At 39.5% G+C, this 26,073-nt stretch overlaps 1 protein-coding gene across 9 annotated transcripts in view; it reads right to left on the bottom strand.

The window, feature by feature from the left end:
- PLCE1 (phospholipase C epsilon 1) overlaps nt 1-26,073 on the bottom strand; it is a 320,763-nt gene that overhangs the window by 275,967 nt on the left and 18,723 nt on the right. For 8 of the 9 annotated variants that reach the window (XM_045438272.1, XM_045438271.1, XM_045438263.1 and 5 more), the window contains exon 2: nt 5,881-7,433. In XM_045438272.1, coding sequence (XP_045294228.1) covers nt 5,881-7,083 — 1,203 coding nt within the window. In that variant the 5' untranslated portion in view covers nt 7,084-7,433. Of the gene's footprint in view, nt 1-5,880; nt 7,434-14,432; nt 14,513-26,073 lie in introns of those variants that run through there. The other variant, XM_045438264.1, reaches the window with a different exon arrangement.

The raw sequence follows: 26,073 nt of genomic DNA, 5'->3' as shown, positions 1-26,073 counted from the left end.
AGAATGGAGGGTGATAGCTAGAGAGTAGGGGGTTTCTTTTGGAGATGATGAAAATGTTCAAACATTGTGGTGATGGTTGCACATACTTGTGAATATATCAAAAACCAGTGAATTTTGCATTTTACATAGGTGAACTGTATGGTATACAAATTATATCTCAATAAAGCTATTAAAAACAGGAGAAATCAAAGTATCTCTCCTTGCCTTGAAAGACATCTGCTTTTGGATTCAACGTATGGGCTCTCCTTACCCTTGAAAGATGATGGTGTCTCTATGTCGCTAAAAACTGAGGTGGTTTTCTTGTTGAGGGTTTGATGGGTGGTGGCCTAAATGACAGGGAAGGGGCTGGGCCTCAAGGGCTGAATGTTGGTTAAGGTTAGGGATTTGGATGCCTGAACTCTGCAGGACCCATATTTAATCTAAGGTTCTAAATGCATCCAGGCCAGCTGCTAGAAAAAAGAACCAATGGACAGAACACCATATTGGTGTTCCCAAGGCTTTAGACCAGAAAATGACCCAGCACGATTGTCTGAGAATACTTTTTCAGGGAGGGCCCTGCCTGAGCCATGAGTTAGTCTAGTCACAGAAAGGTCAGGGGATGGTCACCCCTCACTCCCAATGATGCTTCAGTCCTTGATGCTGAATCCTGTGGTCACTGGGGAAGAAACCTCCATACCACTCCAGGAGGCATATGAGCCCTGAGGGAAACAGCACCCAGGGAGGGGATTAAGGGCAAAGGACCTCATGACTGCAAGGGGTCATTCTGTGGGCAGCCTGAGTCCTTCCTGTGTAAAAATGCAGGGTACATTAAATAAGGACTCCATCTAATGGTCTTATCCTTGCCTATGGGTTCTGATTCTTTTCAGGCCACATTTTAACCATGGCCCATTTCTAGGGATGAGGCCTCTCTGGCTGCTAATTCCCATTATTCAGGACATCTGGGGAAAAGGAAAAAAAAAAAAAATCCTAGTGTGGATAGTGTCCTAAGGCTACTATGTGAATAACAGTGGCCATGAATATATTCACCTTAAATTAGAGTCCAGGGTCAACATTTTTCTTTTCTTTCTTTCTTTCTTTTTTTTTTTCTTTTTTTTGCTAAATCCTAGCCAAAGAGCTGGTGTAACTACTGAGATCTGGAAGTGAATTTATCTTAAACTTGCCCCAGTGCAGCTAATAAGGGAAAGCTGTCCAATCATCACAAAGTCAGCTTCTGACAGCCTGTCACATTTTCCACTGATGCACCAGACGTGACTAAACTGTGCAGGGGCTGTCTGTCCGGGATCTGGATTCCCTTTCACTGTGCTCAGCAGGAAGGGGCCAGCATCGTCCTATACCCATGTCATGAACTTGACATAACCCTTAGTAATGGAAGAGGAGGCCTGGCATGCTACCAAGCCCAGGCTTTCAGCTTAGTCTGTACACACTGTGAAATTTTAATTATTTCAAGGTCCACACTGTACCCAATCTGCAGAGAGACCAAATTTCCAGAGGAGAAAATAAAACATGTTGCTATTTCAACAGCCATCTATTACAACACTGGACAGCAGGACTCAATGGATAGTTGATCATTCCTAAAAGTTACCACTCGGAAGGCAAATTTATTATTGGTTGATCCCTCGACACATAACAAAGAAAATATAAACTCAAAGACACAAATACTGATGAAGGTATTTATGTTAAACACTCAAAATGTTTTCATTGCCTCATGTTTAATTCTCTCTGCTAAAGAGTAAAATAAAATGTGAAGAAGAAAGATACATTTTAGAAGGAAGAAAGAAGAGTAAGAACCAGCAACAAAGAAGCTGGTGTGACTTTCCTTTTTAATTTACTGTTTTTCTAGTCTGATTTAAAAAAGAAAATAAAACTTCATTCTTTTTCTGTTTGGCCGCACACATTCTTATACAGTAAATCCTCTCGTGGACCATGGCAGAGAGACAAATGAAGCGACAACACGGGAGCTGGTGGCCTGTCTGCCCTGGCCACTCTCCCCTCCTCCACACGCCATCCTTCAGTGCACACAGAACTCAGCTTCCATGAATAATTCCAGCACAGGCAGGGACTTCTTGTACTTCATATTCAGAATAACTCTAAATACCCTAAACTCCCCAAAATTCAGGCAGAGAGGGAATTTTTTAAAAGGAAAACACCCTCAACCAACTTTCAATCTGGAGACTTCAGCCACTTGCCAAAATATGCCATCTCACTGAGCCAATAAATGGAGAGCAGGAGTGTGGCTGTAACTGGGTCAGGAGTAGGGTTTTCATTTTTCACAAGTCGGGGGGGAGGATACCAATATGGTTAGTCAGTCAGCAAGCATTAATCCTCATTAATGTCTCCCATTCAAATCCATTCTTCACTGCACAGCTGTGCAAACATAAATTAATTGGGTCATTTTGACGAAGGCATACAAGAAAAAATTTCAATGTGAGGCAGAGGAACTAACTGGACAAATAACACATTCTTTAAATGTGTAGGAAGGACTGTACAAGCTACCACATCATAGACTGAGGGACATTCACTCAAATTCATACCATCATAAACTCCCCTATGGGAGAAGCTTCAAAGGGCAGAATGAGGTGGCGACACATTCATGACAAAGCATATAATAAACTGCCAGAGTGAAAATACTGGCTCCCACTCCTTGCCAGATACTGTGCTATCTATTTCACAGAGCCATGTCATTTAATACCATCACAACATCATTACTCCCAGTTTACATATAAGGTAATTAGAAGCAAAGAGATCAAATAACTTGCTTGAGGTCACACCAGCAGTAAATGGTGGAGTCACAGTGGTCAACGTTCAATTCAGGCTGACACGACTCCAGAGACCATGTTCCTAAGATGACATTGTCCTGTTTTCTATATGCTTGGCACTATGCTTGCATCGTGGAGAGCAGAAAAAAAGGTACAGTCATTTCTTGCCCTTTAAGAAACTTACAGTCTGACTGGGGAAACAGGATGGATACCTGCGAACTCATCAGAAAATAGGAACAGGAGCATTGTATTAGCATCTGCACTTTTTAGGTGAAGGAAGCCACATACAGGAGCTGGGGAAAGTGGCTACAATTTATCTGACAACTTTGAGAAGGGTTTCCACCAAACTCTAAAAAGTGAGATACTGAGAGGATATAATACTTTAGAAAATACTGATTTATTCCTTCCATGGTATGGTTTGAATATTCAAAATCTTTCCTTTCAGAGCTCTCCCTTCAGAAAGGACAGGACAGTCAGCCCATTCCCCAGCTTCATTTTAAGGTTAATAAAAATAGCCACAGCTTCCTGGAAATCCAGGAGAAGAGTTCTCCTCTCCCTTCTCCAGAGTCTGCACTCTGGTCGAGGTGTGGCAACCTCTCCCAACCTTCAGAGACTAAGAAGGGAGGAGATAATTTGCATCATCTCTTTGGTTCTTTTCATTGGAAATGAACCATCTCAGTGCCTCTAACTGACAGAAAGGGGCAGACTGGAGCTAGGGACCCATGAACGTTCTCGGAAGAAGTGGCAGTGCTCCAGAAACTAGGAGAATGAGTATGATCATGCCAGAAATTATTCTGCAATTATTTATAGCAGATGCATGACCCCCATGCCTGTAGAAGTGTTGGGGGGCTCTGATAACCGTTCTCAAACAATCTGCTTCCACTCTCTTTGCTGCATTTAAATTTCTGTTGCATTCTTAACATTCAACTTCAGATGTATGTGAATTTTTAAAACCCCTGCATTTTTTAACTGGGAAGACACATTACTGTGATGAGCTCCTTTTTCCCTGCATGGACAAAATTTGGTCAGAAGAGCTGGGGGGGGGGGGGGTGCTGTGTGTCACTGACGTCACATTGCTTGGGACTCAGGTTTTATAAGGAGTCAGATGAACATTCAAAAACAAATCTGCCGACCCTTACTGGGTGAACAGTAGGTCGAATGCACAGAGAGAAGGGCCTGAGAGAAGGGTCGTCACTTTTCAGGCAGGCTCCCAGGTCAGCCGTGCCACTCCCGAGAGCCCGCAGTGTCGGGGTCTTTAGGACACAGCAAATATTCCCTAAATGTCCTGCCCAAAGAGCAAAGAGCTCAAAGTTGTTGGACAGTGGTTCTCAACTCCACAGAATCATACAATCACCTGGGGAACCCTAAAAATCATTCCTGCTGTGCCCTACCCCAGCGATTCTGATTCCAAGGGTCTGGGATTGGGCCTGGATACTATGATTCCAACACATAAGCAGGGTTAGAACCGCCACATTGAACACAGCCAAGTCTGAAATACCATAAGCATCAGTGAGTGTGGTTACTCAATCAACAGACACTGAAATGAACAGAATCCTTCTGCTCCTTTAACAGCTTACTCTCAATTGTATTTCTTTCTGGATCTTGAGAAACTAAGAGTCTGGGCTGCCCAGATTACAATCCTAGTTATACCACTCAGCAGTTAAGTGACCTTGGGCAAGGTATATAACTTTCCTGAGACTCCGTTTTCTTAGCAATACAAAGGGGTTAACATCAGAAGGTAGTTGAGAGGATTGCATGAAACCAAGTATGTAAATTATGTGACCCAATGTCTGGTACATGTCAAATGCAAAATAAACATTAACTCCATGACTGATGATGATGACAATAAAAATATACCAGTTATATTTCAATAAAAGGAATGTTTTTTCTAGATGGGGTATTTATTCACAAGGCCAGGTTTTAAGGAATTGTGAAACACTGGAATGTGAGAGTTAGACATTTAGCATTCCCTTCAATTATGAATACAGGCCAACAAGTCTCAGTATTAGAACAGTACCTGTGATCTTGTCACCGATAGAAATCACAGATATTTCTATATAATACAGTCGTGGTTGAAACCCTAAAAGAGTATTTATATTTAGGGTGACCAACTGCCCTGGTTTGCCCAGGACTGAGGGGGTTTCCCTGGATGAGGGATTTGTAGTGCTAAAATTGAGAAAGTCCCAGGGAAACTACTCCCTACTGACATTCATCACTACTTCAGAATTATGGTAGTTATCGAACCACTAAATGCCACTGTTTAATGTGTTAACAAAGAAGCACCTACCCTGCCATATATCATAATTTCAAATGATATCTTGGTAAGTGTACATATGTTCACATAATCTGTGTCCTTTATAACACCTTGTATTTCATTGGATGCACTTAAAAGCATTCTTCTGAGTCCATAGGCTTCACCAAAATTGCCAAAGGGGTCCATGGCACAAAAAAGGTGAGGAGGGAAGAAACTGGGAACATTGGTTGGAAAATGAAGGTAACCATATCTTAAGTTCTTTTAGGCCTTGCAACCTAAAAATATAGAAGACATAGGCATGTACCTCCAAAGGCACAAGTAGATAATCAGTAAATGGAACCACTTTCCCATCATCAGAAGTCTGTCTCCTAATCCTACATATAGTAACCTGGGAGTCTCCCTAATTTCTGCACTCCTGATGACATACATAGGTGCATCTAGTTACTTATATCATTGTAGAGTTAACTCCATCTTGACAGCTATTGACTGGCATATCTATTAGGTCTACAAGTTTCCAGTAACTACAAATACTTCCCCTAAGAATCATAATTTGACAGAACCTAAAACTTTCCATGAATTAAGACAACAGAAAATTGGATTTCAAAAGATCAAGTTTTGGGGTTCCTGGATGGCTCAGTCACTTGAGTTTCCCACTCTTGATTTCAGCTCAGGTCATGATCTCATGGTTCCTGAGTTTGAGCCCCACATCTGGCTCTGCACTGACAGCACAGAACCTGCTTGGGATTCTTTGTCCTCCTCTCTTTGCCCCTCCCCCACTCATGTGTGCCTATGCACATGCGCTCTCTCTCTCATCTAAAAATAAATAACTAAACTTAAAAAAAAGATCAAGTTTAAAGAAATGATCCTTACCGAATACCACTGAGCTTCTGACAGGCACCAGCTCCCATCTTCCCTAACTGCCACCGCTGACCGCCGTTCCAGAACTCTCCCACAGGGCAGCAGGAGACCACTTCTCTTCTGATCAATGTAACTGTAAGCTCCCAGCCCAATGTGACCAGAAGGCAGAGTTCTCATGATCGCCCTTGTCCCAGTATATACAGATTTCTTTACTTCCCTGTCATTTTTACAAAATCTTCTCACTAACAAAGTGGACCTCTCCTTTTTGCTCTTAAAAAAATCTTCTTCTACATCTTCACAATTATCAGGGAAGTCCTCAAAATGGCTCAGAAAGGTCTTGGCAGGTGGACTGTTAGTAAAGTCCTCCCTGCAAAAGCTGTCACTTGAACACACCGCATCGGCCCTTTGGCAAGAAGCTTCGAAGCACAAGTATCTGTCGTTTAAGGCGTCACAATGATCACACTGCAGCTGCCCATTCTTATTATCACAGTTTTCTGCCAATTCCATGAGTTTACAAGTATATGCCATATAATTTTTCTGTCGCTCCCCACGAACACCAGGCAGTGGTACACAGTTACCACAATCATCCAAAATCAGGTTGTCTGACAAGGTACAGAAAGTGTCTGACATTCTTCTGTCGACTTCATAATGAAAGTGAAATGCTGCCATGCTGCCGTCAGGGTGTGCCCGGCCACTCTCTATGATGGCCGACTGATTTCCTAAGGGACTAATGTCCATGGGAGGTCCGTCCACTTCCAGTTGAATTCCAGGGAACACCTTTCTTTCCAGTGAGGATGGGATTCCAGTTTCCAAACACAGGCCTTCCTCCATGACAGAATCGCACGTGTCATAACACTGGCTCTGAGGAAGGCTGCACTGGCTGTTTTTCAGTACGTTGTTGCAGTTAATATTGAGGTTTTTCACAGAATCTGGCATGCTTTCCTCCCAGTACTTCTCATTGCTGTTCTCATCACTCATTATTTTCTCCCTTGCTATGGAGACAATCTTGGGCAAGTTGCTTCCAGAGGATTCTTCTTTAAGCTTGTTCAGTCGTGAGATGGTGGAAGTCTGACCACTCTGCCTGACACTATGTGCCTTCGGAACTCTGACGTCTGAGACCTTTTCACTACTTTCATCTAAAGCCGACGGAGACGATGTCACCTTTCTCTGAGTCACAGGTGTGAGAACAGAAGCTGCCATTTCTTCAGAAGTCATCTTGACCAACACACAGGTTTTAGCTATTGCTGTTTCTTCTCTCTGCTGATCATGTCAAGATTTTTATAAAACAACTTATCATTAAAATAATCTCAGATCTACAAGTCCTGAGAAACAGTGTGACAATTCCTTTCATTCAGGTGCATTAAGAGCCAAATAAATTTCTCCAGTTATAACTTCCTATCATGTGTAATATGTTTTTCTAGACCAGGGTTTTAAGGTGGTAGTTCAATTTTCTTTCCTCTGTTATTTGAAGTAATTCTTTTGGAGATTTTTACTCGGGATTGCATTCTGCAACTTCTGATCTCTCACTGACTTACTAACGATTAAAAATCCAGTTTGAATGTTTCCTGTAAGAAAAAGACATGATGTCAAACACTGTGGCACTAAATAAATTTTTAAAACCGAACTTGTAACTCTAAGCTAATGCAAAGTATGAACCAATTCTGAATATGAAGAGTTTTGCAATTGATAGTTACTTTTAATGTTTTGGTATTTATTTCTCTGATATAATATTTCAGAAATTCTGTTTCCAGCCAAAGTAGAGTAACAACAGAGACCAGAATTACTCCCCTGCCTTAAACAACTGAAAAAAATCAGAAAAAAAAAAAAAAAAAAAAGAAATAATGGTTTTTAAATACTGAACAACAGGGAACACAGAACAGTGATTCCTGAAATAAGAAAACAACAACAAATGAGGTGAATCCTATAAATGCCCTAGCTTACAGTTTGAGAGTTTCTAGGCCTTAGGGGAGGGAAGGGGAACTCAGGCTGAACCCAACAGAGTTCTTATTTAAAGGAAAGAGGGGCGCCTGGGTGGCACAGTCGGTTAAGCGTCCGACTTCAGCCAGGTCACGATCTCGCGGTCCGTGAGTTCGAGCCCCGCGTCAGGCTCTGGGCTGATGGCTCAGAGCCTGGAGCCTGTTTCCGATTCTGTGTCTCCCTCTCTCTCTGCCCCTCCCCCGTTCATGCTCTGTCTCTCTCTGTCCCCAAAAAAATAAACGTTGAAAAAAAAAATTTTTTAAAAAAATAAAATAAATAGAGGAAAGAAAGTTGAGTGTTCAATGAGACCATAAAAACTAGAGAAAGAAGACATGTTAAGTGGAGAGGAGCAAAGATAAGAGTGGTTGCAGGCTTCTCATGAGAAACAATGCAAGCTATGGGGAGGTGTTTAGGGAGATGGGTGAAATTGAGGATGGAGATTAAAAAGTACACTTATCATGAGGAAAAAATAAAATAAGATAAAACAAAATAAGAGATAATGCAAGCCAGATGAGAGTAGAGTCAATCTTTAAAGTACTAAAAGAAAAAATACTGCCAACTTAGAATTCTATACCCAACAAAAATATCTTTTGAAAACAAAAAGAAAAGAAAAACTTTCTAGACATACAAAAGCTGAAAGAATTCATCACCAACAAATTTGCATATAAGAAACAGTAAAGGAAGTCCTTTAGAAGGAAAACAATACCAGATAGAAATGTGGATCCATGCAAAAGAATAAAGAGCACGGAAAATGTTAAGTATGAAAGTAAATACAATTTTTTAAAAATTGTAAACCACTTGAGATAGTTAATCTTTTAAAGCAAAAATAATAGCAATGTATTGTGGGGTTTCTAACACATGCAGAAGGAAAAAATAGCACAAGGTCACGAGAAGGGAAATGGAAGTATATTGTTACAAGATTATTTTCTAAGTGAACTGGTGTAACATTATTTAAAGGCAGGCTGTCATAAATTAAAGATGCATACTATAAGCTCAATACAACCACTTTAAGAAAAAATATAGGTAATAAACCAAAATATTAGAACCATAAAAATTTTCAAATAATCAAAAGGCAGAAAAAGAGGAAAAGATGAACAAAGAACAGAAGTGGCAAATGTGACTTTGTGTGCATATGTGTGTGTGTGTGTGTGTGTGTGTGTGTGTGTGTATTCTTTCCATTCACTTTAATAAGAAATTATTCAAGCCAAAGTATGGAAAGAGCCCAAATGCCCATCGATGGATGAATGGATAAAGAAGATGTGGTATACGCATACAATGGAGTATTACTAGGCAATCAAAAAGAATGAAATCTTGCCATTTGCAACTACGTGGATGGAACTAGAGGGTATTATGCTAAGCAAAATCAGCCAGAGAAAGACAAATATCATATGACTTCACTCATGTGAGGAATTTAAGACACAAAACAGATAAACATAAGGGAAGGGAAGCAAAAATAATATAAAAACAGGGAGGGGGACAAAACATAAAAGACTTAAATACAGAGAACAAAAAGAAGGTTGCTGGGGGGGTTGTGGTAAGGGGGATGGGCTAAATGGGTAAGGGGCATTAAGGAATCTACTCCTGAAATCATGCTGCACTGTATGCTAAGTAACTTGGACGTAAATTTAAAAACTTATTAATTAGTTAATTTAAAGAAATTACACTTAAAAAAGGAAATTATTCAGGTGAATGTCTGTGGACATAAAAATTTTCAATTTACGAAAAGTATTCTTAAAAAATAATTTATTTTTATTCTCCAAATTATTGAACCCTGTTCTACACTGGGAACTATGTAATGGGGCTAGATATCCCTGCTTGTGATTCTATTGAGAGAGGGAGAACTGAACAAATTTCAATCTGGTGTGGTAAGTGTAATTATCAAGGATATACAAGGCACCACGGGATCACAGGTGTCCTTCATAAGTATACCACTCCTTTGTAAGTGAAGCCGTCCTTACCAAGACAACTGATGAGCATTCATACTCTGATGTCAACACCAGATTTAACCCATTTTTGCCCTTTGCCACACAGGTGTCCCTCTTCCCCGTGCTTCTCCCTTTTCCTCTTGTCCCAAAGAAGCAGCAACCTACCCCTCTTCCCTTACATATATGCCCCTCAAGTGCAACCACAAAGTCTCACTGGCTCCCAGCACATGCAGTCTTCACAACTACCTTAAAAAATCAGAGGACATCCTGTCAGTCGGACACTTCACAGGAAGTCAATGAGCCCACACAGAAGAGCAGTGTCCTGGTTCAACTGAACCCTTCCACCTTTCACATCCTCCTTCCAACCTGGTTTCTTTTAAATTTTCTTCAGAAAAAAAATGCATCTCTTATTTTTGGAGAAATATGCTCAGTGTAAAATAATTCAAAAAATGCAGGAAAACACACAAAAAAATTTCAACTTAACATAAACCCCACTATCCAGAGATAACCACTATTAATACTTTGAGTAAACTCCTTCCATAATGCTCCCTATGCATCAACACACAGAGATATAGGTATATGATTACACAAATACCAGATCATGCTGTATATCCTACTTTATACCTGTTTTTTTTTTTTTTACAAATTCCAATTCATGAACAACTTTTCATGTCAAGAACCAAATAGATAATTTTAATGGCTTTTGGCACTACCTTGGTTTCCATATCTTTGCTCTATTTTAGAGTAACTTTTAAAGCCAAAGCCTTCAGACTGACTGTTATTTGTCCTTTCTCACCTATGAGGAAGGTCATTCAAAGCATGTACTGCCTCACCCCTGTTCTAAGCATTTCAAAATTACTATCTCATGTAATTTTCACTCAATCATACAAGATAATGTGATGGTTTTAAAATATGTCCACAAATTCTTTGTAGGGCCTAACTGCCTTCCCCTTGCATGTAGACCGTACTTGGTGACTTTTTCCAACATACAAAATGTGTTGGAAGTAACAGTGTATGACTTCTGAGAATAGGTCATAAAATGTCATAAAAGTTATTGAGGTTTCCTTTTGTTCTTCCTCTCGTTTGTTCTGGAGGAAATCAGATGTCATGATATAGGAAGAGCTCCCTGTGGCAAGAACTGAGACCTCCTGCCAAAAGCCACTGGAATGAGCCATCTTGGAAGGGGATCCTCCACCAGTCAAGGCTTTGCATGACTGCAGCCATGGTCTATACATCTATATGACTTTAACCTCATGAGCAAGCCTGAGCCAGAAGCACTCAGTTCCCAAATTCCTGAGCTACAGGAAATGTGAGATAATAAATGTTTACTGTTTTGAGACATTGTTTTAAGGTAATTTGTTGCACAGCAAGAGAGAACTAATACAGAACAGTTCTACTATGATCCACATTTGACAGATTAGAAACCCAAGCACAGAGAAGCTGAGTCACTTGCCAAAGATCACACTGCTGGAAAATGGTGGAGTCAGGATTCAAACCCAAGAAACCTGACTCCAGAATCTGTGCTCTCCACCATAGTTATACTGCTTTCTTGCTAACTAGTTTGAAACCTCATCGGTTTGAATTTCTGATGTCCGTTGGATGCAGAGATCCATGCCTTCTAGGAGGATCCTCTTTTATCTGAGTTTGTCTCTGGCAGGCTGAGATCTTTGTTTTGCGGTAGTCAGTACTGAACAACATCTGAGAGAGCTGACTCCCTGAAGACTCCATCTCAGGTCATTCCTTTATTCAACATATTCTTTTTTTTTTTTTTTAATTTTTTTTAATGTTTATTTATTTTTGACAGAGAGAGAGAGAGAGAGAGAGAGAGAGAGACGGAGCATGAGCAGGGGAGGGGCAGAGAGAGAGGGAGACACAGAATCCGAAACAGGCTCCAGGCTCTGAGCTGTCAGCACAGAGCCTGATGCGGGGCTCGAACTCACAGACCGTGAGATCATGACCTGAGCCGAAGTCGGACGCTCAACCGACTGAGCCACCCAGGCACCCCTCAACATATTCTTATTAAGTACAAAATTAAATGAGGCAGGAATTTCCCCTTGATTTCTTTATAAGCTAATAGATCATCAGGTAAGGTATAGTGCAAATAGGGCTATAATCTGGGTTACCCCAGAGGAAGAGCATCTAAATTAGATAGTGGGGACAAGGTGAGGGTGATTGCCATGGAGGGTTTCCTGAAGAAGATGATGAGCAAGCCGAGTTTTGAAAGACAAGAAGGAATCAGCTAGATAAAGAAGTGGGATTAACTTTGCAGAAAACAGCAAATGTGGATTCTCACGGAGAAAAACAATAAGACATTGGCACCTGGCACTTCAGGCAACTATTTTAACCACTTTGGGTTTGGTCTCATTGTCCTGTAAGACAGAAATAAAATTACCTATTTGATCAGATTATGAAGAAAATGCTTTGGAAACCAAAAGTTAAGGACAAATGCTTGTCATTCTATGCCTCGTGAAGTTAAGCAGCTCTGTTGGTGATGTGGTGTTGAATTTACTTTTGCCAGATATACTCATTCCACTCACCAGGTTCACTTAAACTTAAATTTCAATTCAATAACTGGGGCTGACCCCCTGAATCCCAGCTGCATGACCACAAGCCGGCTATATAATCAATCTCGAATTATATGTTCCACTTCTTTAACATCAGCGTAAATCACATGTATTTTATATGTCCATCAATAAATGTTAATTTTCTACCTCCCTCCTCTTGGGAAGCTCTAGGTTGTCTGTGAGGGAAGATGGAATAGGTTAAAGTTGGCTAAAGAAAACCTGAAGCACTTGAAAGAAGATCACAGTCTAACAGTTTTGAAGAAGAAAGAGATGGAGAAAAAGATTCTTCTTTTCTTAATGTGGTTTGTAGGGAAGACTAGAGAAGGACCAGCCTGGGAGAGATCAAAGGATGCGTGGGCTAAGAATATGGTAGAACAAGAAAGAACTTGTCAAGGTAGCATTTCTAAGCTAGAGATGAATTGGAATGGATAATATGTCTAGGGAATGACTGGCCATGCAATGATAGGGCTATGTAGGTGGTGCTGGAAATCTTAGCCAAAGTGGTAACACAAGACAAAGAAATGAAAGGTTTAAGAAGAATCAGGAGTGACACAGAGTAAATTTATAGCTTCAGGGTAGGGAAATATCAGTCACAAATAACCTTGCTGATAAATTTCCATGGGCTAAATTAGGGGCTGGCAAACTACATACCAAGGTCCAAATCTGACCTGCTATCCATTTTGGTAAATAAAATTTTATTGGAACACAGACGTGGCCATTCATTTATGCAATGTCTATGGCTGCTTTTGCATTACAATGATAGAGTTGATAAACTATGACAGAAACTATGTGGCTTGCAAAGGTAGAAATATTCACCATCTAACCCTTTATAGAAAAAGTTTGACAAACTGTTTGCTAGATAAATAAGTTAATAAAATGCCTGGTTAGAGTCAGAAAACTGAGTGGGAGGTATACCCATCTTCATGTAACTGAAGAACTAAGATGAGGAAGTATTCTTGTTACATATTGTTTCAAAAGGCAGGATCATGGCCAAAACAAATGAATTATTGGGGAGGCATGTTCTGGCTTAGCTTGATAAAGAATTCTAACTTATAGAGCTATTTAACAAGGGAGAAGCTATTCTGGATGGTAGTCTTCTCACCGTTGATATAAAGATTTAAATAGAGAGGCATAGTGTTCAGCATAGCAGGTGTTCAATAGGTGTTGAACAAATATTAGAATGCATGAATACTGTCTATAATGTTTAATTTAAAAAATAATGACAAATAAATACTTATTGATCATGTATCATGTAACAGGCATATTCTAAGCACAGTGTACATAATATCCCTTAATCTTTATAATAGCATTATCAGTAGGGTGGCAGAAACTACTAATTGTCCCTCAAAATCTGTTCTCACTTTTTCTCAATAATAGAACTTCTGAATTTTGGCCAAGCATATGGTCATCCCTTTAATGGCCTCCCTTATAGCTAGATATAGCCATATCACTGTCATTACTAATTAGATATAAGCAGAAGAGGTTTGTTATTTCTGGGAAGATTTTTTGAACAGAAAGGGTGTGCCTTTCTCCTCCCCCTTTCTACTTTCTGCTGGCTGGAGGGAAGGCATGATGACTGGAGCTGAAGTAGCTATATTAGACCATGAGGTAAACACAAGAATGGACACCTTTCATAGTAAAGAAACAAGACAGAAGTCTTGGATTTGGGGGAAAGAAAAATAAAATTCTATATTGTTTAAGCCACCATTATTTTAGGTTTTCTGTCATTCACATCAAAACTTTTATCTAACTAATATGTGTGAATACTATTATCACCCCATTTTATGGATGATGCTCAGAATATTTGAATGGCTTATCTAAAAGTACAGAGATGTGATATAACAAGGAAGCTATATAGTGAATTCCTGCATTGGAGGGGAAGTTATATTCACTAATTTCACAGTATGTCGCTAATTTATTTATTAGGTTGTTAGATTTATTTAATATTTAAGGCCAGATGATTGTGTCATAAAGAACAATTAAATGAGAAAAATATTAAATGCAAACACATTGGTTTTTATGATTGTCAATGTCAGAAGGATGTGGGGTTTAACAACAACAAAAACTATCAGACAACTGTCGGTTATTTATTAAGTACCTGTTATCTTCCAGAGTTAAGAAGGCAAGGTGGTTACGGAACAGGAGATCAGGAAAGCTCTGATGGAGGAAGATTTAACCTGGAACTTCGCAAAGAGGTAGCAATTAGTTGTATCCATAACCAAGAAAAATACCTTGGGTAAAAGGAACAGCATGAAGAAAGATAAAGAAGTAGGAAAATACAATGCATAACTATAGATTCATCTGATGTTCTTAGGAGAACATTGACTCCAATCAAAGAAAGGGAAAGTTGCTCAGTAATTTCACCAGCATGGAAAGAAATACTAGGGCAACTGTCAAAGCTGATAACAGAATGCAATAGTCTCTATTTCATCTTTAAACCTAAAGGATTTTATAGAGTTCCTTTCAGTATCATGTGTATGACAGATAAATAACTGTGCCACAGTTATCTACTTATGCATTCTCTTCCCCACAGCCCATTCTGCAGTGAGATTAAAGAAAATATTTTGCCTACACAACCCTTCCTCCCTTTCTCCCTACTACAGGCACACCCACACCCAAGCCCTACATGATGAGTCAGTCTTCACTCTTTCTTCTCCACTGAATGTCTGCTGCTCCACTCCCTCCTGGCCTCCTTTCTCTGAACTATTATGATGGAAACTCCAAAACTTACAAAGAAACAAAGCTTTTAAAACATTCCACAAAGGCACTGGTGTACTAATCTGGGTCCTCTTCCAAGACCTTAAAGACTTAACCCTTTGTAACTTCCACTCCCTTTATTGGAAAAGTTTCAGAGTCTGGGATGCTAGACTTGTGACCCAGAAAACCCAGAGATAACCCTAATCTTTATACTCTGTGCATATTAAATATCAGGAGTTAACTGATAGGTAGGTGAGAAAGTTATACAAATATTTTTTAACTAATACATTGAGGAGGTTGCCAATATAGAAAAATAGAGGATCACAAAAAAAGTTTGTTCATAACAGGTTAATTCTCAACTGTAAAACTCCCAAAGAAAGGAAATCCCCACTGTGAACACAGTCTCTGATTAGTCTGCAAATCACCCCTCTCTCCCTATTGCTCTCCTAGAAATATGGAATCAAAGACATTAGTAGAATTTTAAGCCAAGAGTGGAGGCAGATAGGATTGTGGTGTTGTGACATTCACAGCACTCCCTCTCCTTTGCTACGGTACAAATATGTCAAGAAATTCTGGAGTTGTATGTATGTGCGCACATGCACATGCACACAGAGATGTATGTTTTTGGTAAGAGATGAGAAAAGAGAAAAAGTGAGAGTCAGAAGGTCGCATTAGACCCTCCATGATTTAGTCCCAGTCTATTTTTTTCAGCTGCATCTCTGACCAATACCTAGGAGAAAATATCCTGTCATACTGGTCTTTTTGCCATGTACTGAACCAGCCTAGCATTAATGCCTCTGTGCATTTCCCTTCCCACTGTTCTCTAACTCTGCTAAGACTCCTTCACCCAACTCCAGTGGCATTTCCCCTCTGTAACCCTCCCTGATACCCACTGTCAGCATTAATTGCTCTTATCTGTTTCCCACAGTTCTCCCTACATTTCACCAGTACAAACATGTCATGAAACACTATACTGTAGCTATTAACTATATAGGACCACTGCATGAATTGAAAGCTTGTGAAGAACAGAGACCTTGCATCTTTAAACTTAAGGAGTTTTAGAGATACCCTGCATCCCACATTGCTGGCATGGTATCAAGGTATACAGTTGGTCTCAACAGACATTTGATTCTTTCCTTCTTTTCCATGGCTCTTTGAGCCCAATATTTGTCCATTAGGACCTGGATTCCTTAAGGGCTTTCAGTCTTCTAAATTCTAACCTTTTCCTGTTTCAATCCATCCCATATTACCTTCAGAAAAATCCTCCCCAAACAGCATTTTCATCATATCACTCCTTTTACTTGAGAAAAAACCGAGTTCCATTTTATCCAGTGTAGTAAAGCCACACTTTATCCTAATCCTTAAGAACATCCTCAATTTCTTAAAAAAACAAAAAAAAATTCCTTTGCCTGGGATTGGTAATGTAAATTAATATATCAATTTGGGGAGAAATAACATTTTAATAATATTGAGGTTTCTAATCCATAAACATGATACAGCTAGTTAGCACTATAGCTCTTTCTCTTTCTCTCCATACATACGGAGAATATATGTATGTATATGCACACACACATCTATGTATATATACATATATCTTTTTGGCCATTTGCTAACTATTTTATTATTATTTAAAAGCTTTGCATAAAACAAATATATGATATCCTCAGAGCTAATATTTACTTTCAAATGCCTTTATATTAGAACTGTCATGGACATCTAATAGTATTTTAAAAACAAAATGCTGAGAACAAGATGTGCTCTGGAATTAAATTGGCTTTTTTTTTTAAGTTTTTTTTTTTTTTAATTTATTTTGAGAGAGAGAGACAGACAGAGAGCACAAGTAGGGGAGGGGCAGAGAAGGAGAGAGAGAGAATCCCAAGCAAGCTACCCACTGTCAGTGTAGAGCCCGATGTAGGGCTCAAACTCAAAAACTGAGATCATGACCTGAGCCAAAACCAAGAGTCAGACACTTAATCGGCTGAGCCACCCCAGCAGCCCTAAATTGGCTTTAAACTATGTTTAGGTAAAAGAGCTCCTGCATGTTTATTACTTTTACTAATACAACATGTAGTGTGATAGCTGGGCCTAGCAGCTGTCTCAGTTACGAGTGATATTTATGTAAACGCAAACTTAAAAAAAGAAAACTCTGTAGATCCTGAGGAGACAGGAAGCCCTTCTCGACTATTTTCTGCATGTCACGGATGAAAGAGCTGCAACATGGGCAGTCTGTTTTTACTGTGTGTGTGCTGAAATGTCGCTCAGCTGAATTGGGTGTGCTCACAGGAGGCAGAGGATAGCGGGAGAGTAAATTGGCTATGTTGTGTAGGGGTGGGGGCAGAGTCAACCACACAGCCCTGCGGAGCCTACACAGGAAAATCAAATCATGCATAGTATTGTTGTCTGAATATGAACTCTTAATAAGTTACTGAAACAAAGGATTATCTCGTGGTTCCTCAACAATTTTTGGTTCATCTGGAACCTTCCATGAAGGTGCCAAAGAGTTACCAAGGCAGTTAGACCAGGGAAGCCCAGAGAAGAGAGTCTGACATGTGATGCCACTTTTTCCACAATGAATTTGCTCTTTTGAAAGTCATGGCTGATAGGCTGAGACACAGATTACTATTTATTATAAACATGCAACTCAGGAACAGCCAGACAGAAGAGAAGCACAGGGCAAGGTATGAGAAAATGGTAAGTAGCTTCCATGCCTTCTCCAAGCACACTACCCTCCCCAAATCTCCACATGTTCACTAGCCTGGAAGCCCCATACATATCTTCTTTAATTTATCTTAGTAATATTTTGTATTTATCTATACAGAGGTTGTGCACATCTTTTGTAAAATTTGTTCCTATGTTAGTGTTGTTATTAGAAATGGAATTATTTTACATTTCATTTTCCAGTTGTATGCAGCTAGTATGCAGAAATACAATTGAATATCGTGTCTAGACAATATAACTTATACCCTTGCTAAATGCAATTATTACTCTCACAGATATTTTGTAGATGACTCGGGATTTTCTATATGGACATCCATGTCATCTTCATATAAAGAAAGATTTATTCTTTCCAAAATGCATACTTTTTATTCTTGCCTTACTGCACAAGCTAGGATCTCCAATTATGATATTAACAGAACTATGGAGACCATACATCCTTGCCTTGTTCTCAGTCTTAGAGGGAGAGTATTAAATGCGCCACTATTTAATGTGATATTAGCTGTGTATTTTAAATGCCCTTTATCAAACTGAGTCAGTTGAACGTCCAACTCTTGATTTCAGTTCAAGTTATAATCCCAGGGTCGTGGGATAGAGCCCCATGTCAGGCTCCATGCTCCATGAGATTCTCTCTCTCTTTTGCTCTGCCCCTTGCTCCTCTCCCCCACTCATGCGTTCTGTCTCTTTAAAATAAAATTAAAAAAAAAAAAGAAAAGAAAATGAACACCAGCCCCTATATCACACCATACACAATAATTAATTCAAAATGGACTATAAAGCTAAAATAAAATTGAAAACTATAAAACATCTAGAAGAAAACAGGTAAAATCTTTATGACCTTGGGATACAGAAAAAATTCTTAGGACACAAAAGGAAAAAAAGACAAAGTGGACTTAGTCAAATTTTAAAACTTCTTCTCTGAAAGCAAGAAAAAAGAAAAAAAAAGACAAAGCACAGATTGGGAGAAAATATTCACAAAACATGCATCTGCAAAAGTGCCTATATCCAGAAAATACATAAAACTCTTACAACTCAATAAGCAGTTAACAACACAATTGCTTTTAAATGGACAAGAGATTTGAACAAATAACCTCATAAATACATGAATACTTCATATATATACATACGCACATATATGTGTGTATATATTTATATGTGTGTGTGTGTGTGTGTGTGTATATATATATATGGAATATAAGGAAATTGTGACAGATCAACAAAATTTCTATATGAAAAAAATATGAAGCTCAATCCTTTCCTCACACCACACACAAAAGTTAACTCAAAATGCATAACAAAATGGATCCTACATGTAAAAGCCAAAATTACAAAAGTTCCAATAGGAAATATAGGAGAAAATCTTTAGAACCACTGGAGTAAGCAGAAATTTCTTAGGCTGAACACAAAAGAAAAACAAATGGATAAATTGCAACACAATTAAAAACACCTGCTCTTCAAAAGATAATTCATGACTGTATGGTAGAAAATATCTGTAAGATAAATATCTAATAAAGAATCTGCACCCAGAATACATAAAAAAACTTCTACAACTTGATAATGAGAAGACAAACAACACTATTTTTTAAAGTGGGCTAAAGTTTGAATAAGCACTTTACAAAAGAATACAAATGACATAAAAGGACATGAAAAGATGTCCAATGTCATTAGTCATCAGGGAAATACCAATTAAAATCACAATGAGATAGAATTCATCCCCACTAGAATAGCTAACATTAAAATGACTAGCCATACCAAAGTTGGTGTGAACGTGGAGAAAACGGAATATTGTGGTGGGAATGTAAAATGGTACAGCCACTTTTGAAAACAGTTTGGCAGTTTCTTATAAAGTTAAATATACATTTACCAGATGACAAAATTCCACTGGCAGAAATAAAATAAAAGCATGTATCCACAAATAGACTTATATGCAAATGGCTTTAGCAGCTTTATTCATAACAGCCCAACCTGGAAGCAACCCAAAAGTCTATCAACAGATAAATAAACCACCTGTGGTATATTCATACACTAGAATACTGCTCAGGAATAAAAGGAATGATATTCTGATTATACAACATATATGGATGAATCTTAAAAACATTAGGCTGTGTGAAAGAAGTCAGACACTGAATGATTCCATTTATATGAAGTTTTACACCTGTGCTAATATAGTAGCTACTAGCCACATGTGGCCATTTAAGTAAAAATTTAACTTAAATTAAGTATATTAAAAATTCAGCCCCTAAGCTGCACTAGCCACATTCTGAGTGCTCAATGGTTGTATGTGGCTTGTGAACTGTATAGTAGGGCACAGATAAGACTATAAAATGGCACAAAGGGGTGGTGTATACTCCTCCAACTGTATACTTTACCCCATCAGCATTTCCAGTAGACTGCAGGCTGCATTTCAATCCCACCTGTGCTCTCAGCCAGCTCTCAGCACTGAACAACCTGCTCAATTGTACAATATGGTGCTGACATAGCACTACGGCAGTGGAATCATTCAATCTGAGTTTGGATCCCATCTCCAGTTAACCTTGCTAAGGCTTAATTTTTATATCTGTAAAACGGGGGGGGGGGGGCCTAATAGTTTCTCATGTAACCTTCACAATAATATTATAAAGTAGTAATTTCTCAAAAAATAGTACCCTTTATTCTCATCATTATAAAAACTGTTCCAGAGTCATCACATATTCCTTCCTGATGTAAAACCATGTTTATTTCTTTTAAATCACCCCACCAGGACTATAATAACAAAGGCTCAATAAATATTTGCTCATATATTGCTTTGTCCGGAACATTATTTGTATGTTAGTAGGTGATGATTTTTTTTTTTAAATCTCATCCAGTGCAAGCAGTTAAATTATTCTTTAAGGTTGTCTCTACAAGTGTACTGGGTGCTAGCATGAGTGCAAGGGACTACATGACTTCACAAGAAGAGAAAGGCACTATCCCTGCCTACAAGAAAATCATTTGCTATTATGGAGCCATAAAGAAAAAACTTACGATATGAGCTAATATCATAAAACACTGAATAGTCCAGGCAGTTAAAAAGTGACAGAATCATTCAATACTGTGTGTACTAATTAAGCAACTGATAAAAAAAATGACGATACAAATGGCAGAAATCAGCATGAACTCAAGTCTTATCAGCAAAGACTTCCCAGAGAATGTCACAGTCTTTAAAAGAGGACTCTGCCCTAGGAAGTAAGGCCAGGGAGAAAATGGAGGAGAGAGGGAATTTTGGCCATGTCTTGGAGATGGGATGGAAGATTGTAGGCTGACTGGCATGTCAGAGTATATGCCAGAGGCTATTTAAACAACGGCAGCAGAAGCAGCAGAACCATCCTGGATAGATGCTAGAAAGTTCTCCCATCAGGTCAAGGCAGTCATTGTGGAAGCCTTGCAATGAAGGGGAAGAGAAAAGTGGGAAGAACCCAGAGCCACTTCCTTAAAGCCCTTGCATTACCTATCCTATGCATTAAAAATATAACAGGCTTCCCCAAACAGCCAATTGCCACCATTCAGTTGGGGTACATATAACTCATGTTACAAGCAGTTTTTAATTAATTGATAGTTTGCAATATCAACACACCCATTCACTAATTTTTTTTTCAAACTGGTATTCTATAAGTCATTCCTCAATTAATGTAATTGTATTTCCAAAGAATTAAAAATACATGTGATGAAATGTAACTTACTCTGGATGAGATAAACATAACAGAACAGCTCTACTACCCTAACACATTCTCACATTACAGTCTCTCAGTAAAATGATCCTGATTTAATCAATTTAGGATATGATTCAGCTCCTGCAAACTCTTTTCTTCATGCCTGTGTTTCTTGATCTCCTTCCTACCTGGGTCCCCCACATCTGATATCTAGCCTACATTTCATCATCTCACGGAGTAAAACATTTTCCAGACTAAATAACTCTCCAGTTTCATAGAGATTCGCCTATAAAGCCCTAACAGATGGAAAGCATTTTAAATCCACATACTTAATGCATAAGATAACCATTTCTAGCCATTTTCTTTTTTATATTTACATTATATTTAACACCAGCACCAACAAAGGTCTTCAGAGGTCTTCTGGTCAACAAGCTTAAAAATTACTCCTGTTCCTTATGGATACCCACCAGTGACATCAAATTCTGGGTGGAAGCCCAAGCCAACAGCTGACAAACAGCTGATATGATTCTACTGGATTGTTTTCAGTAGAGTTAAAAATGCAAATGGAACACCTCATTAAAACTCAATGTCCATTTTAGTTGTGCCTCTGATTTCTCACGAAGTCATCATCCAAATTGGAGAAGAAATATTATTCATACTTTTTACCTAATTGAAAAAAAATGAGGCAAATAAGCTTTTTGTATTTTGTTTTTGTTGTTGTTGTTTACATTTTTTTAGTCTGTAAGTCAGTACCTTGACATTCTTGCTATTTTTCAGGGCAGTGTCACCCAAAGTACAGAGCTGCTTCCGAGTCCACAATCTGTAGCAAGCAGGGTTGCTCAGACCTGTATTACCAGCTTTCAGGACATTCTTGAGCCTCTAACAAGTGATGGAGGGTAGCGGGTATCCAGGGAGGGTGAGGATATGCAGGAGGAAGCAAGGAGCCATGAGTTGGCCAATCTCAGGATGTGGGTGGTGTGGGCTCCTCAGGAAATCAATGATGTCACATGACAGTTGGTAAGGTGCAGTTCATTTCGTTACCATTATATCATTATTCCAAATACTAGTTATGATTTTTATAAGTTCCAGGGCTAAAATAAAAAAAAGCAAGTTTTGGCAAGAGTGTTGTACCATGTTCCATACTGTTTAACAAATAGCACATGTTATATTTTTCTGATTGTAAAGCAATACAGATTTACTGTAGAAAATTTGAAAAAAGTCTGATAAGCATAAAGTAGAAAAGATAAGGTAAGATCATTAGGTAAATCCTAATTTTCTTATAACTTCCTTCCAGTTTTCCATGAACATACATCTTTTAAACTGAAATTTAAAACCGAAATTATATTGTATACTCCATTTTTATCCTGCTTCGGTTGTGTATTATCTAAAGGAATAACTTTTGAACATAATGAAATCTATATAAACATCAACATTCCCTTTCCTAATGTTCTAAACATTATTTTAAAAAGGAGGAGATCAGGGAAAATTATATAATCTGCTCCCCTGAAATCAAGCCTAATCTCGCCTGTTTAATGTATTTATAATACTGCCCCATCCTTGGAATACAATAACTTCCACTCGATCTTTCTTGAAATGGCTGGTCAACCAAAAGGGTATGATTCATTCGTGCACTTATTCAAAAGAAGTTTTTTAAACACCTAACTATGTGCCAAATCCCATGCTAGGCACTAAGTATAAATGTTCCATAAAACTACTGACTCTAATTGAAATTTATCAGAGAGATATATGCTAGGTTCAGGTGTTGTTTATAATATTAAACTAGGAGGAACAGAGCCAAGTTTGAGGGTGATCTAATCAAAACCAGACTCTCCAACCCACCAATTTGACACCTCAGCCAGGGTGGTCTGCTCTGCTGCTCCCCGAACCTGCCTATTCACCCCCACTTTTGTGTCCTGTTCATCACTTCTGAGCCCCCTCTACCTTCCTTTCTCCACAGCCACATTCTATTCAGGAAGCTTCTTTGATCACTCTCAAACTACTGCTGCACCTACCATCCAGAACATTCTTGAGACAACCTTAATTGCCCTTGTTCCAGAGTGGCGTGGTGATAAGTATCTGGGACGGGTGCCAGAGCTTCATTTTCTTAATTACTTCCCACAACTAAGCACTACATGCATTACTGCCAATCACCTAACCATTCCTCTCAGGACTTTCTCCACATGAATCCGTCTCTGAAAAGATTTTTCAAGGAAAATATTCTACACTCTCAGTTGTTGCAAGCATTCTATATATTTCCTATCCTGACTAATGACATTGGTTGCCTTCCTGCAGTGGGATGACAGCAGAGACAAAACACTTGGAGTAGCAAACGTTGATCCACTTTACCCATAACTCCTCAAGAAAACAGAACTACCCCATGTAAGTCAGTCTCTTAGGTCACCTCATCACCTCTAGGCCACATCAAGATCTGAGCACCTCCTGTCTTATTCAATCGTCACAGTAACTCTGGTGAGGCACATACTAAGCCCACAATTTCCAATTTAGAGATTAAAAAAAAGAAAAAGAAAAACAGGTTTAGAGATTAAGCAACTTGCCCAGAAATATCCAGCCAGCCACTGGGGAAGCAGACATTCAAATGCAGGTAGTTACTTCCCCATAGCAAGCCTTTTATGCCCTAGCTAATATTCTTCCTCACGTGCTCTTCCCATGAGACTGAAACCAGTGATTCTCACATTTACATCATGTGAGGACTTGGTACAAATACACGCGCCTGGCTGCTAGCCCAAGATGTTCTGATTCAGGAAGGCGAGGAGAGATCTAAATTTCAATAGGCACTTCCCTTCTTCCCCCCACCAACCAGGTGACTCTGGTGCCAACTGTCTTCAGACTACACTAATGATACTGCATGAAACACAAGGAGGCTAAACTAATCGGGGGTGGGGGAAAAGGCTTTTGTAAAATGGCATTCATTTCTTCATTACCCATGATCCATCAGGGCTTTATTATTTTTTTTAAAGGTTATTTATTTTGAGAGAGAGAGAGAGAGCACGAGCAGGGGAGGGGCAGAGAGGGAGGGAGAGAGAATCCCAAGCAGGCTCCACGCTGTCAGTACAGAGCCTGATGTGGGGTTCAAACTCACAAACTGCGAGACCATGACCTGAGCCGAAACCAAGAGCTGGACACGTAACTGATTGAGCCACCCAGGTGCCCCATGAGGGCTTTAAAACAGGGTGGCTGGGAGTTAGTGCTGAACTGGTACAGACTGTCAGTTTGGGATGATGAAATAGTTCTGGTGATGGATGGTATTGATGGCTACACAACAATGGGACTGTACTTGATGCCACTGAAATGAACACTTAAAAATGGCTAAAATGGCCAATGTTGTGTTATGTATACTTTATCACAAAAAAGAAAAAAAAAAACAGGGCAGAATGCTAACCTCTTAGCTGCCTTGCAGAGAAGTTTGTGATACTCCTTCCTGCTGAACTGCAAAGAGGTGAGATTTACTCTTTTTTTTTTTTAATGTTTATTCATTTTCGAGAGAGAGAGACAGAGCATGACCAGGGGAGGGGCAGAGAGAGAGGGAGACAGAGAATCCAAAGCAGGTTCCAGGCTCTGAGGCATCAGCACAGAGCCCAACATGGGGCTCGAACTCACAGACCACGGGATCACAACCTACAATGAAGTCGGATGCTTAACTGACTGAGCCACCCAGATGCCACTACTTTTAAGGGATCCTTTGTGAAAGGGACCTACTGAGAGACAAATGGTGAAGAAATTTGGCCCCCAGGTGACCCGTCCTCACCTCTGGATTGGCTGTGCACACTCCAAGGCCAGGTGACAGGGCCCATGCTCAGCGAGAGTTCTCGGCACATGTTAGCAAGCCCCATCCCCTTCCTGCCCACAGCTTGGGAGCTTCTGAAAATATATGTCCCTGACATACCCATGGGTGTCCATGGACATGGTAGAGAGGGAAGACGGGTGCTCAAGGGACCTTGGGGAAAGAGCCTGCTTCACGGTTTCAGCCAGCTCCACCCTGGGATTTTCAGCAAGTCACCCCACTTCCCTCAGATATCACCTGGTCCGTTCCTTCTCACTTTTCAAATTTCAGCTCAAATAGCATCACCTCAGAAAGGCTTTGCATGCTCTAAAGCAGCCCTTCACCCCTCCCACCCATCACTTTCTGTAATATTACACTGCTCTTTGTCTTGTGAGCATTTACCACCACTGGAGATTATACATATTACGTATTTGCATACTAGTTACTGGCTGGCATCCTGAAAGGACAATCAGAGCTTCTGGAGAGCTGTGGAAGTGCTGGTTTTGTCCACTGCCATGTTCCCAAGGCCTCGCTGGAGACATCGTAGGAACTCAATAAATATTTATAGGATAAATAAATGAATCAGCCTCCTTTGTTAAATTGTGTATAATCAGTTCCTTCTATCTCCCAAGACAATTTATAGGGAAGGACAAAAGAGATCCGCTATGGCCAGGGTACTTTATAAAAGGCAAGACTCCACACGCTAGGTGGGGTTATAGTGGGGATGGGAGCAGGGCAATTTGTGAAGCCTCGAGCACCTCAAGGAGCCTCCTCTGTGACCTTGACAGTAATGTGGCTCCTCCTTACTCCTGTGCTCTCTATAAGCAGAGATTTGTCTGGAATCTAAAAGTGATGATGCTCCACCCTGCAAACCATCC

Source organism: Leopardus geoffroyi, chromosome D2, assembly GCF_018350155.1.
Source record: "Leopardus geoffroyi isolate Oge1 chromosome D2, O.geoffroyi_Oge1_pat1.0, whole genome shotgun sequence".
NCBI lineage: Eukaryota > Metazoa > Chordata > Mammalia > Carnivora > Felidae > Leopardus > Leopardus geoffroyi.
The sequence above is the reverse complement of the archived record's forward strand: the minus strand, read 5'-3'. Positions and strand labels throughout refer to the sequence as shown.